Consider the following 14,459-nt stretch of genomic DNA (forward strand, 5'->3'; position numbering starts at 1 on the left):
GTGGACTGGATTTTTCCGAGTGCCTCCGGTTCTTTTGGGTATTACATTGCAGATGAACACACACTCAAGATTAGGTGTGTTTACATGCATCCTGACTTACATAACATAAGTTGTTGGGTCACTTCTCTGGTGTTCATCCACAACATACAATACTCAGACCTCTAAGAATTAGTGTCCTGCACCTCAGGTGAGAACACGACTATGGTAAGTTTGGGTGATAACAAATACTTTTAATCACTGTTAATCATGATGACTTTTTGCCATTATTTTCTTTTATAAAGAAAAAGTTAGGCTCTGCTGGGGTTTGTTTAGAACCTGTCTGATCATCTGACTGCTCCTGTTGTGCCGTCACACTTTGAAGCAGCGTTATCAGTGTTATTCTCAGATGTGCTTCAACACAAAGTTACTAAAACTGCAAAAAATGATCGTCATATCTTCAAAAATAAAACCCAACTTGTGATGATCCGTTATTCTCTTTAAAAAAAAAAAAAAAAAAAAAGTACTTCAATGGTTCCCAATTGTAAGGAGGAGTTTGAAGAAAAACCCTCAGTGTCACCTGCACTTAAACCATGACTGCATGGATGAATGTGGCGCTGACAGTGGAAGGACCCCGAAGCATTACCGCTGTGTGAAACTGCCGAGGGAACGCAGTCAGATAAGGAGAGTTAAGAACTCGTATCAGCTGCAGAGTGAGAGGAAGCACGGCGAACACTAATTTATGCCGACGATGAGCGCGCAGCATTCAGCAGCCTGCTGAAGTTCCTGATACTGAAAGGCATTGAGCCAACAGAGCAGCGTATTACTCCAAACCTGTGTGACAGCCCAGCCTCTTTAATGAAATGACTCGGTTCGTGGCTAAATACATTGCAGCTCTATCTTTTGTACGTGTCAGTCGAATGCACACAGTACATTATAAACAACAAATGCAAAGGCCATATGTCAGAGCATGTGTGTGTTCTGTAATGTACGGGGAGGGATGGTGCTCTAAATTATTGCTTCATACATTATTGACCAGGTCCTGCCACTGCAGCGATCCTGAAATCCTTCTCTGTAGTGAACGTCTTATTATACCCTATCGCTCTGTTTAATGACAATCTGCTTGTATCTATAATGGAGGACAAAATGTGGAGAACTATACACAGCAGGGACGACTACTTTATAATGCACTCGACACCTCTTATTACGTGCAGCTACTACTTTTCTGAGGACCAATGGTGCTGAAAATGCAAAGATTTGTCTGCCATCACTTTTACAAGGGGTTAAAGGTTAAAACTAGAGTTGAGACGGGATTTATGTGATGATGTATGTATATTGTATGTATTGTATGTGTACCCGTATTCATGTCCATGTGTCAACGTGTGTTTCTCCATCCGTCCGCCTCAGGTTGAAAAGGCGTCAGGAGGAAGGTCAGTCGGAGGCCGGCGGCGACGACGCCAGCGGGGACGGGGAGGCCGAGGCCGGCGGCACCGACGACGACGCGCCCGAGCCGGATCCCGATCCCGATCCCGATCCGGAGCCCGATCCGGAGCCCGAGTCCTCCTCCAAACTGAGCATGTGCGGCTCGGTGTGCTCCTCCCCCGGCAGCTGCTAGCGCCAAATGGCCTCACAGTGACGTTCGCAGGTCTCTCTGGCTGCTGCAGTGTTTGTGCCATGCCGATAGATAGGTTCTCACACTTTCTCCTCTGTTGTAGCCAGGAGCGTCGGAAAGAAAAAATAAAATAAAGCGCACAGCTTGACGCACAAGCAGGACCCAAAATGGCTCCCACCGTTTCCCCTTCTCCCTCTTTTAGTTTTTTGTTGTAGCATCCTTCTGGTAAGGTGAGAATGAAGCAGATTCCAGGAGAGTCCCTGCCTACTGTCCCCATCCGCCCTTGAGTAAGCTCTAACTTCTATGCAATGTTACAGTATAGCATGACAAATAAGGTTATCACTTACTGGGAGGTGTCCGTCGTAAGCAGAACGCTCCACGAGCATGTTAACATCCTGAGCAATAGCAGTCCACGTTTTAGTTTTTTGGGTGGTTTCGGTGGAGGCGCCTCCCCTTTTTCTCAGCCTCCCTGTTCTAAATCTGACGGGGACGGCTGAATTATTCAGCACACGAAGTCACGAAGGTTTATGTTATTGCCTGTGTCTTCAGTTCACTCTTCCCCTCAGCCCCTCTTTCATGTGACGTGTGCCCCAAATTGGAACAGTTGTTTTTTCATCTTCCTCCTGGAGCGCCTTCCTCCTCCTTCCTGTTGCAACAACACCTTCCTCAGACACATTTACAGTAAGTGTTGACCGGCCCAGACAGACGCTGAGGCCGGTTTCATGTTGTAAACCTGTTTATAAAGTCGTGCCTGTCGATAATAATCAGTATCCGTTCATCACATCGTAGCCATGGACGCATTATAGGTCTGATTTCCCTCCTTTAAGCGTTAGCCAGCTATTCTTTTACCCAGCCTTTTTTTTTTTTTAAGGATGATTAGGTTCCTGGTATTTATGGGAAATCAGTACAGCAATCAGAATGAAAGGGAATGCTTTTCACTGTGTCTGTAATGGTTACAAAGATGTAGTATTTTAGCCCCGCGCCATGCTCTGGCTCAAACTGCATTCGCAAACTCGACTCGGGGGGAATAAACACCAATCAAGCAACAAATCTCATCCTTTAAGAATCTATTAGAAAGCTCTTTTTGCTTCGCTTGACTCCATCATGTCGTTAAGTGCTCGGTGAGTTTAAAGCTCCTCTCCCCGTAGAGCTCAGTTTCGGGGGCTGTGCTAAAACGTGTAGCTGCGGTACTTCAACCTGTGTAGACGAGCGAGTCCACGACTTGTCATAGTGATAGTGGTACATTCAAGGTGGCACCATTTCAATCTCAGCCTGAACACCTGGGAATATGTAGCAAAAGACCACCTTCTAAAAACCCTAAGGCCTAAACAAAAAACGAGAAACCGTGTAAATAGCATACAGTGTAAGGTTAATTAAACTCACCACAGTTTTATGTGGGACCGCGAACTTCGACGTGTAAAACTTTAAGGGAGAGCCGCGTGAAGCTCGGCGCCGCTTCACCCTGCTCTTCTTTTCCAAGTGTGCAGGCACAACTTGTAGGCAAAAATATGCCAAAGCTTTTCTACCATTTGCATAACCATTTCTAAGGAACTTTAAAGTGTGTGAATGTATGTCTCTTTTTCCCTGTTTAACATAAAGTTAGTTCCTTCTGCAAGTGAAGATACTATAATTTATACAACCATATGGGATTATGTCAACTATTTCAGGTAAGGGGGAAAGTTATAGTAAGACATGTTAGGAAGTACACCTGCTTACTGTCTTACAAATTAAACAATAAGACTCTTAAAGGCAAATAGATGTATTTCCTAAAAAGTTTGAACTATTTTAAACAGTATACATTATAATTAGATTAAGAAGCTTTGATAAAGGGGATATAAAGTGGCATCTTCAAAGTCTGCCAAAACATACGATGAATTTAATAGCCCTGCGCTTTTTCTGCATGTACCTTTACAGTATAAGCCTGTTTCTGCCAAAGCCTGGAGCTTGAGCCTTACTGGCTGACATGTGCATGCACAAGCTTTTGGTGATAGCATACCTCGGCGCTCACCTCCAAAATCCGAGTGCACCTGGCCTGCGTGACTGTTTCTGGACAGGGAGTTTCCGTGAACTTTAAAAGTGTACAAACCGTATAATCCCAGTGTTGTATGGACGGCATGATATTTTTAGATGATACGCAGTACCCTTTTTGGCACCCTGTAGGTTGTCTTAATGCTTCGTTCAAGTAGACAGGCGCGATGAGTGGAATGAGGTCAGCAGCTGTGTGTGATGCTCTGTTGTGTGGATTAAGTGTTGCATTATTGTCTGTGCAGCAAAAGAAGATATTTGGAACTGGGGCAAGTTTTCACTTCACCCCCCCCCCCCTCCCTCCTTGTCCTTCCCCCCCAACACAGAATTTGCTGCATTATATTAAAAAAAAAACTAAAAAAAACCTGAATGTTTCCAGTTGAGGAAAAAAAAACATATATAAAAGCTCGGTTATTTCTCAAGACTCATTAAAGCGGTCGACACAGCATCAGAATCATTATAGGCCTGAAGTGTATGTGTAATTATATGTTAATCATTTGTAAATGGGTAATAATTGATTTTGCCGGTTAATTTAAGTGTAGCTTTTCTCTAAGTTACAATACTAATCTACAGTTTTAGCATTTGTTCCTTGATATCAGTGCTGATTCCTAAATGGACCGTGCTTGCAAGCCCTCCTGACATGTTTCTTTATGTGTTCTTGTTCTGGATGCCGTTAGGTGTTTCAAAGACTTAAAAACAAAAAAACAAAAACAAATAAGGCTTTGTGCTAGTGTGTGACCAGCGACAGCATGTCTCCTATGGATGCTCTCGAAGACGTACCGTTCTGTAGGTGTCTTGACTCTGTGGATATAGTTTGAAACTTTGCTCCGTCGAGAACAAAACCGAACAGAAAAGAAAGTGTGATCCACGCCACTCGTTCCCTCCGTGTGATCCTAATTTGCATAATGTTCTTGTGCTGCAGGTTTTTTGCAGGGAGTCAGTGGAAAGCCTTGTTACTGTACCAACTGAAACTGCTCCGTGTGTTCGAAAACATGCTGCTTTAACCGCTTTGATAAAGAAATAAATCTCCTTCCAGTAATTTTGGTGTCTGTGTCATCTTTTACTCCAATACAGGCACAGTCTGTCTGCAGACAGTAGGGGGCGACGCAGAGCGGGGGGGTGTACCGACTCAACAGAGGGGTCCAAAGTGAATTCATTCTTCTTTGAAGAGCAGTGTAAACACGAGCTGTGCCTCTGCTGACTGCAGGAGGAAGAAGAATGTAGGGCTTGACTCTCAGGCAGGAAAAGAGAGGAGGCTGTCACAGGATTAGAAAGAGTAAATAATGCAGAGGAGCACAGCTTTGTGCAAAAACACTGCCTCCTCCTTTAAGACATAAAATTCATTTTGATACACAGAATATATTCGTACACACAGTTTCTTAATAAGTGAGCATCGAAGTCATGGAAACAGATTCAATCCTTCAAGAGTCCCGTCTCCATGGAGGCTGCTGCTGAGTTCAGGATCGTCCCCTCTGCGCCGGATCTTCCAGTTCAGTCGGCCACTGTGGACCCTCGATGGAGTCCAGAAGAGCAGCGAGCTCAGTCTCCAATTTCTCGACTGTATCCTCGACTTTCTGCAGGAGTCAGGAGACATTTGTAAATGGTTGACAAATGAATTATACATTAATAAGTTGTTGTATGAATAATAGAATTATCACGCATGAATAATACAATCATATGAATATAACAGCTGCCCAAAACTGCTAGTAAGGTAGGGTCGGGGTAAGTCTGGGGTTTGTTAAATAGAACAATGTGAAGACTTGTAGTGACTCATCAGCATTTCGGAAAAAGTTGAGAAATCATATGTTCTTTGTGCACAGTAAGAGAGACTTGAGGTGGTTTGCTTTTGTCGACATATTATCCTTGAAAGGAAATGCTGAGGATTTTTGGCAGCTTCAGATGGGGAGAAAGCTGATATTTAATAATGAAGCTGACAACACCGAGGAGGGAAAGAAAAAGTCCAGAGCCCTGCTGGTTTCAAACCACTGAGAGATGGATGAGAGGAGGGTTTGGAAGCAGCACCTTCTCCACCACATCCAGGCGGTTGTGAAGATTTGTGTGCTCCTGACAGGCGCTTGAACGCACCGCTCGAGGCCGCAGGTCAGACTCCGGTCCTGAAAACGGAATAGCTGTATGAGTGAAGATTCTCAGTCATCCAGGTCATATTTTTTAGCAAGTTACTGGGTGTATAACTGAACATTATGTATGTACAATAGAGGATATAAGAGTCGAACAGAGCAAACGAGCCACAGAAACCAACAGCCTCATAAAAGCTACTGATGCTTTAATAATACGCACATTTTCACACTTAAACAGGTATATGGAACAAGAATTAGAAATATTTAACAGTAAGAAATACTAAAGTTCAACCTGTGTGATATGATAAAAACGTTTGGAGTCTGTTCCTGGTGCACCCGAACGGAGCGAGGTACAGCCAATAGCACGGAGAAAGGGGGGAGCTGTGACCTTCATGAGTAAATATTCCAAGTTTCATCACTTGATCAACATCAGCACCTGTATTACACACATTTTTGAGACCACTATGTGCATTTGTGATGTCACCAAGGACCTGCAATTTAAGCAGACAGCACACATTTAATTTTGTGGCAAATTTTTCGAAAGAGAAAAATGGCACAGGGTGACAAATCCAGTGAGCAGGGGAGGTGGGAAGGGATGGTTGCGTTGTTGCCGGCACCCCATGTGAGCGGGCGCAGTGTCATGTTGGGGAACCCAACTACGATCACATAACAGTTTAGGTCATTTGAACCGAACGTCACAGTAGAACTCGGTGTTGACAGTCTGACCCTGCAGGATGAATTCTTGGTGCCCGACCTTGCGAATGTCAAAGAAAATCCACTCAGATGCGCTTTTTCGGTCTTGGACAGTGACGTTTCGCCCCTCTTGAAACACGAATGACACTTCGGACTAGCAAGATGGCAGAACTCGAGGCTTCATAACTGTCGTTAACAAACCAATGGGTGACGTCACTGCTGGTTGCTGCTTGCTCTCGGCAAGTGAGCAGAACATATGGCTTTAATTAGAGCTTTATAATACCAGAAAAACATAATACATCCAAAAAAAAAAGCTGAGAACAGCTATTTTAGTCTTTATATTAATGTACCGTTTAGACCGGAAAGCTAATTAAAAGAAATGGACTTTTTAGGTAATTTTGCCCGTTCCCAACTCAAATCGTCACTTTAATATGCCTTATTTTCTTAAATTATGTGAGAATTATGTACATTTCTCAAGTCTAAAATGAGAATGAAATTTGTGCATCCGTCAGCACACTGAGGAGAGCCCTACTGCTCCTGGTGTAAATCACTTCAGCAGGGTGGGGAGGACCATGTGGATTGTTCCAGTTCCTCACAGTTATGTTTCCAATTATCTGTTTCTCTTTGAAGCCGGCACATTTGAGGGGAAGTCTGCATTCACTCGCAGGACTCTGTTTCCATTTTCTAACACCTTCTTAGTGGCAGCAGGCCAAGCTTCCATTGATAGCATTCATACTTTAAGTCAAGTTCTCGTTCATTGACTGAATCCTGGCGGCGGTTCTGAAACATTTGCAGTGTATGTGGGCAGCTAAAACATGACAGCATGTGTTGTTATTGAGCTTTCCTGATACTCAGTGTTGTGTTGTCTCTGCAGAGTGGGTTTTGTCAGTATCACTCCTCGCAGTTGCTTCCTAGTGACCAAAATGAGTCTCACTCCTTGCAAAAATACTTTTGAGTCCCATTTTGAGGTTTTCTTTTGTCGCCAACAGGCAATGAGCTGGGGACTTCCAGTGAGCCAAAGTACATGGAGCTCTTTCCAACGGCAAAAAACTCTCTTTTTTTTTTTTGCTTGACTTATAATCATATTGGACCACTTATATGAGTACTACAACGCTTAAGCTTTTGGGTTTAAATAAGGAGGAACTTCTTACCATTTCATGCCTCTATAGTACTCATTCAAATAGCTTCAAATGGGAAAACTTTTGGAAATATTAATTTAAGAACAAACAAAAAAAAAGGTCAGAAGGGTTTCTAACTGTTGGGGAGTGCCTGGCTTTAGACCTCTTGTTGGGTTGTAAACACCTTGAGGTTTCTATCTTACACCAGGTACAAAGCGGCACCAAGCAAAACACAAGTGTCTTTGCTAGCTTCAGAATGGCGCAGTTCTAATTTTTTCCTTCGCGTTCTTTAAAAAGCAATCTACTTGTTACACCCATCGGACTCAAGTAGTTGTTTGTTTGACCCGATAGTCGACTAGTCATTGCACTTTTACGATATCAACTCCATTATTTAAATACGGCACTTTACCCACTAAGCCACCTCCCGAAATGGGAAGGCTCAGCCACTAACTAATGTTTCTGTAAGTTATTTACAATGACTTTTTGTTCCTTCCTGTGACTAAACAACAAATGAAAAGTTTTCTCATCCAATAACAATCAGTCGATGATTTGGGGGCAGCCTTAGTTGACAAATTGCTGTCTTGCGGCAATAAGAAAATGATTGTGCCATTGACCAACAAATCAGTGGTCTTAAATCAATGGTGCAGTTTATTTTTTTGATAGTAATATGTGCCTACATACAGTAGGTTGGTGCCCAACGCGTGTACACTATGCTCACAGAGTCGCAGCAGTGGACAAACATGCCAAAGATTAATAATAAGTATGATTATTATTTTGTACATCAATCTGTATACCAGGAGATCCATTTCCTCTGCAGAGAAGCGCTCTTTTTACTACTCTGCATATCAACCGTTATAATAGTCCACTCCCCTCCCTTTAAAAGCCAGGTGCAAGCACACCAAAGGGGATGGGAGATGTCACCCTGTTTGATTTCGTCCATGTTTTGTCCAAAACACACCCAGATAGTTCAGATGAGGCCCTGAAAGCCGGTGAGGTCACTGGTGAGTCATTAACCCACACAGCCATGTGAGTCATTAGGGTCACATGAGCCGGGTGGGATCTCAGGACTGCTTTGTAAGTGGCTGATAAGTGGTGAAACATCTTCAAGTCCAGTTTCCTTCGGATAACACTTCGATAACTGCTTCACAGCTGTTATTTCCACCATTTTCACATATGACATCGAATAAAAAATCAGGGTAGAAAACAAGAATTGTTTTTCTGCTGATGCCTCGAAGCAATATCTATCCTGACAAGTCATTAAGTCCACCATCAACAACCAACATCTTTTCTTCCTATGATAATAAAGGCTCTGCCAGCAGAGTCAGCCAGATATGATGTCTACATCTGATTCTGCGTGTTGTCCTCTCATGTACAGCCGGAGCATCGAGCGGCTTTGATTTTGCTACGATATCCCATGGAAACATTTTACAAGCTCCATTATGCCGACCGGATGCGTGCCAAGTTCAGTACATGAACGGAGGAAACGGGCCAACAGAGCGCGCCGGTCCATGAAAGGTACAAGCAAGTTCATCAAACTTTCTCAGCGAGCGGACGAAGCAGATGTCTGCGCCCGGTGTGTGTGGTCCACAGCGGGGGTTTTGTTGGACTCACGCAGGCGTATGAGGACTCGGCAAAACCCCCCACCTGCTTAGATTTGACAGTGATAGATGAATTGTCACAAGTCTGCAAAACACGTGAAGTTTTCCTTGCGGCGGATCTGGACTTAAGAGCCAAATTGATCAAAGTGGTGTGTTTTTGTTGGTGCATTTCACAAAAGCCGCAATCTTCCGCTCTAACAGAATGTGCTGCTGGTTTCCAGGTGGTGGTGGTGGTGGTGGCGGTGGTGGTGGGGTTGTTTCTTAAATTCCTCCAAACCGCAGCTGTGCCTCCATCTGAGTGTCGCTGTGTATACAGCGCAGCCTGCTCTTTAAGGAGGGTAAAAGTTGCAACAGAGAGCTCCATGCTGATGTTCGTGATGGATGTCTCATCCACTGAGTCTGCCGGAGCCGCGTCGGTGGCGTGTGCAGTAAACTGCAGATGTGATTAATGTGGCTCATGCAAAACAGCTGACAGGCTGAGATGTTATATTATCACCAGCCTGTGTTTCCAAACAGCGAGATGGATTTTGTTCCTGTATGTGTTAGCTTTTTGCTTTTGGCCAGCTCGAACTACTCAAACTTTTTTTCCCTCCTGTCAGAACTGTTCCAGGAGGTGGAGAAATCACACACACACACACACACACACACACACACACACACACACACACACACACACACACACACACACACACACAAACACTCCACTCCTAAGAAGCACACCACAGGAAAAGCAAACAGTTATGATGATCTAACTCCTCGACTCCACCCGAGGACAAAGGTGAATGACCGCATGTGTGTGTTGAATGTGTGTGTAGTTTTTCCTGCTCTGCGGGTTTGTGCACTGAGGAGAGATTGAGTTCAGCCGAGTGTTACAGAATTGAAAAGTTTGTGCAGGTCAGAGTGTGAAGTCACAGAAACGGTGTTGATACGTAGCTCACCAATAAAAAAAAAAAACACTTCCAATGATTTCACTCATTACATCGTAACTAATGTCGTCCAACTATAGCTCTGACTCTTTAACTGGCAGGTCTGCTGCCCTACATGCTCAGCGTTTACAGCGGACATTTCAACTGCTTCCAGAGCACAGAGACACATCTGTCTGATGTAATTCAACTCCTTTTATCTCTTTCATTCTTGCTGCTGACTTCCTAACCAGCTGTCATTCAGCTGCTTGAAATCAACGCAACTAAAAGTTGACCTGTACCATTGGGAGCAACTTGGGGTTCCAGTGTCTTGCCCGAGGACACTTAGGCTTGTGGACAGGAGGAGCCGGGGATCGAACCGCCAACCTTCCGATCAGCGGGCAAACCCACTGTCAATAGACATTTGAGCTGCTGTCAATACTGAAATATCAACTGACACTTCTCCTGATTAACTTTAACTCTCTTCAACAGACCGCTGATGTCAGTTGACTTCACTTTTACTTTTCAATGGACACTTCAACCACATTCGGTGTGTTCATAGTTGAAAATATATTGCACACACCCCAACGATCTTCAGGGGGAAAACTTCAACAGAAAATTCAACTGGTTTCAGAGCTTATACGTCAACTGATGCTTCAACTGCTTTCATCTCGTGATCTTTAAGTGACGATTCGATTGCTTTCAGATGCAATTTTCAAGCCAAACCAGCATAATCTCTGAATTCCCCCCTTTTTAGTTTCTCATCTTCACTTTTTTCATTGCAAGGTAACTTTTTTGAATCACCTATAAAACAGTTAAAACAACGATCACATCACCACATCAGCGTTTTTATCTTTACTGTGTACAATCAAATGAAGGTTTTAAAATGAAATCAACTTCTTTGTATTCGTGTGTGTAAGTGAGTGTGAGTGCGTTGATTCTGTGTGCTTCATGCAGTTGGCCATTCTTGCAGTATGAAGTCAGTGTAATTCACACTTGAGGCCGTCACTCACAGATCTGGCTCTGGAGGATTGGCCCACATTTTTGTGAATTTCCTTCGGATTTCAGTAACAGTGGTAAACACAGCTGAAAACACTGCTTGGAAGCAGGCAGATGAACACGATAGAATAAGTGATGGTTTGAAACTATGCTGACAGTTTATTAGATTAAGTGTAGCCAGAGCTGCAGGCAAATTAGTCACAGATGTGCTGGCGAAACCCTGAACACACACACAGAAGCACATGTATGATGTGTGTTAGTTTGGCTTAATGTTTGCTCATCTACACACACTTTTGTTAAATATCTCAAATGTATTGTACTGTGTCTTAAAGATGTAGTAATAGTAAAAAAAAATTGTTTAAATATCAGAACATGCACTGATCCATATTAACTCTAATTCAACGCACTGAACACTGATCTACTCAGCTGCTTCATCTGCTCCAGCCTGACCTTTGACCCCACTACAGACCCAACTCCATCCCTTACCTGCTGCAGCGTAGCCAATCAGGAGGAGGAGGAGTCCAATCGAGGAGCTGAGGAGGCGGATCATGATGAAGAGGGAAACCTGGCGAGCAGCTGGTGACGAAGAGTGAAGAGAGAAAAGAAAGCACCAGACAGAGTGAGATCCCCAAAATCTCCTTTAATTACTGTCCACTCCAAAAAGCCTAAAATTCTTCACCTCCCAAACTTTTCTTCTTTCCCCTCTTTGCCTCTCTTGTGTTCACTCTCTTGCTTTCTCAATCCTTCCCTCCTTGGTTGCGCCCAGTTTCCTAATGAAAACATTAGATGCAGGACAAAAAGCTCAGTATCTGGGAAGGGGCGGGAGGGATGTACTGGGGAGGGGACTCATTTCTCAGCTCGGTTCAGCCACACTCGAGCTGGCTTTTACAGAAGGGAACTCAGGGTTTGTGTTACTGGCATTTTCACATTCACTAAAGGTCATACAAAAATAATGTGCAGTAGCTTTTTATATTGTTTATAGGGACTTACCTGCTCCCAGACATAAGATTTCACTGTCATAATTATAACCTATGTCAGTGCTTTATTACACTGACTTGCATCAGTACACTGCAATGCATCAAATATGACTTATATCTAACTGCGCACGAGGTAGGATTGCAGCAGACAACCCCTTATGTATTTTTGTTTCATTATTTGAGCTGTATTTTGGATGACATCAAGAGAAAAACGAAAGGACTCGAGGCTGCTGAGCTCTCTGGGAAAATCAGCCATTATTTTCTGTTCAGCAGGAAGTCAGAGAAATCAGAATCAATTGAGCAGCAGAGAATGCCCTTTATAATCGCATTGATTGGTTTCTGTTATTCCCACTGAATTGATGCTCTCTCTGTCTGTGTGACTCACACAGCTTCCCACACACACACACACACACACCGGCTGGACTGTTATGTAGTAAACGTGGTTATCTTCATTAAGCCAGACTGTCTTCAGCCCTCTGTTCTGCTCACTTGTCGGGCCGCTTAAGCAGATCTACAGGTTAAGCAGCACAAACCAAAACTGGAGGAAAAGTGAGCGAAGGGATCAGTGGAGAGATGAGAGGCGAGAGTCGGGAGACGTTTCTGTCTGTTCGCAGATTAAAAAAAAACAAAAACAGAAATAGAGGCCAAGGACGCAGGAAAAGAAACAGTGATGTGTTTTATCTCACACCTGAGCAGCCTTCCTGGAGATTTTTATTAAAGTTTTACCAAAGTCAGTGAAAACTTCTACATCCTCAAAGGAAACAAGATTCGAATTTGAAAGAGGGCAACAGAAGTTTCATGCTGTCAGAATTAATTTCATACATTTAAAATCACACAAAGAAGATGTTTTAACAATTTCTTTAATATTTAATAAAACAATGTTTATGATTTTGTATGCATTATAAATGATGCAGATTATCCAAAATTCTCTTTATCATCTGAAATTCACACATGGATAAACATTAATATACCCTTACAAAGACGACATTATATAAAGCAAATAAATATAGTCTTGAAATTTTAATAGTGATTCAAATAACTTACAAACATGCAGAGCAATAATCAATATTAATGTTAAGGTGTGTAAATATATACAGAGCACCATTATGCTTAATTGTTAGGCTCAAATTAAAACATGCAAAATAGGAGCACAGTACACATGCAAAGTATAATACTGTATAAGTGTTTTAAATGGTATGACATACATTTGTTCTGAATTTCAATTCATATGATATTTCAAAATAATAATAAAAAAATTCAAAATAAAGGTTTATATTTATGTGTTCTCTATTAACACAGCTCGTCAAATACCATGACGTTTCATTTGTGCTGCATATTTAAGTTTGTTCACCTCAGCACATATATTGGGAATGTAAATTGGCACTTTTTCAGCCTAATATTAAATGTAAATGTATGTCAAAGTCCATCCTGTGACCCTTCAGTCGGGTACTGAATGTCAAATCAGGCCCGGCCGTTTGACACATGGTAAAGAAGTGAGCGTCTACATGGACAAACAGCCAGAGGATCATGGAGGCCAGTCGTCCAGCGTCACGCTGATCTGTGGCGTGACAGACTGCTGGAAGCGAGGTCACCTTCTCGCTGTCTATTTCTGTCATGTCCTCTTTCTTCCTGCTGTCCATACGTCTCTGTGTTTTGTTCGGTTTTGCGTCTCCCGATGACCAGCTGTTACCACAAGCATAGAAAGATAAAAGATGATCATTTTCTTCAGTCCACCAGTTAACTCCACCTCAACCTGGACCTCAGTAAACCTTGTTGTTGCCAAGATCTGAGCTGAGCTCTCTGTTCCCGCCTGACCGCTGGCATACACCGCCGTCACGACGCTTTTTAAGAAGCTAAATCCACTCTGAGTGAGATGTGTGCTGGTGTGTGTGTGAAGCCTGTTTTTAAGACTTTCAGTAGACATTGAAGTCATTTGTAGACTTCTGGTTTCCCCTAACTGTGTTGTGATAGATAGTAACAACAACTTGACTAAAAGGACAACTTAAAAAAAAAAAGAAAGAAAGAAAAGAAAAGCAGAAACCTGTTGGCATGATAGATGCTTTGCTGGGTTAATCTAGAACTTTCTTACTATTGAGGTTCAGAAGACGTTTTTCAAAGGACCCCCTCGTGACTGTTAGCCCGGTTTACCAAACCCAAATTCCCTGCATGAATATAAGGGCTCTTTGTGGAGGATTGTTTCCAGTTGTTGCATCATCATGGATGTAGTCCTCGGGTTCATTTTTAAACTATTGGAGCAGCCTTTAACAGCATTGACCACCATATATCGTATGTTGTGAGCCAACACTTTACCAACGCCACCATGGTTGGAATAACTTCAATGTCATCACCCTTAGCCACGCCTTCTTGTCACTGATTGGTCCGGCCCTCAGAGTGGCTTTGGCAGTTGGCAGTTTTAGTATGTACAGGTTGAGGTACAGGGATGTGAGACCACAATTTGCTTTTAAAGGTTTCAGCAAGTGG

General features: G+C 43.0%; 2 protein-coding genes across 3 annotated transcripts in view; one reads left to right on the top strand and one right to left on the bottom strand.

Annotated features, from left to right (window-relative positions):
* LOC138195642 (serine/threonine-protein kinase 32C-like) overlaps positions 1-4,644 on the top strand; it is an 85,273-nt gene extending 80,629 nt beyond the window's left edge. Inside the window, exon 12 of the mRNA XM_069145262.1 lies at positions 1,384-4,644. Within this exon, the coding sequence (XP_069001363.1) occupies positions 1,384-1,591 (208 nt within the window). The 3' untranslated portion in view covers positions 1,592-4,644. The remainder of the gene's footprint in view (positions 1-1,383) is intronic.
* Positions 4,645-4,665: 21 nt separating this feature from the next.
* Positions 4,666-11,767, bottom strand: LOC138195643 (placenta-specific protein 9-like). Of its 2 annotated transcripts, none has more exons than XM_069145264.1 (4): positions 11,681-11,767; positions 11,488-11,577; positions 5,636-5,727; positions 4,666-5,187 (listed from the first exon to the last, which is right to left on the bottom strand). In XM_069145264.1, exons 2-4 carry the CDS (start codon positions 11,549-11,551, stop codon positions 5,071-5,073), a joined length of 273 nt encoding a protein of 90 aa, XP_069001365.1. In that variant the 5' UTR covers positions 11,552-11,577; positions 11,681-11,767; the 3' UTR covers positions 4,666-5,070. The 2 variants fall into 2 exon arrangements, with proteins under 2 accessions (XP_069001365.1, XP_069001366.1); XM_069145265.1 differs by having other exon boundaries at positions 11,488-11,566; positions 11,681-11,764.
* Positions 11,768-14,459: the final 2,692 nt, after the last annotated feature.

This window comes from Embiotoca jacksoni, unplaced genomic scaffold (genome assembly GCF_022577435.1).
Source record: "Embiotoca jacksoni isolate LCO1_2020_lvr unplaced genomic scaffold, fEmbJac1.0.p SCAF_12, whole genome shotgun sequence".
Lineage (NCBI taxonomy): Eukaryota > Metazoa > Chordata > Actinopteri > Embiotocidae > Embiotoca > Embiotoca jacksoni.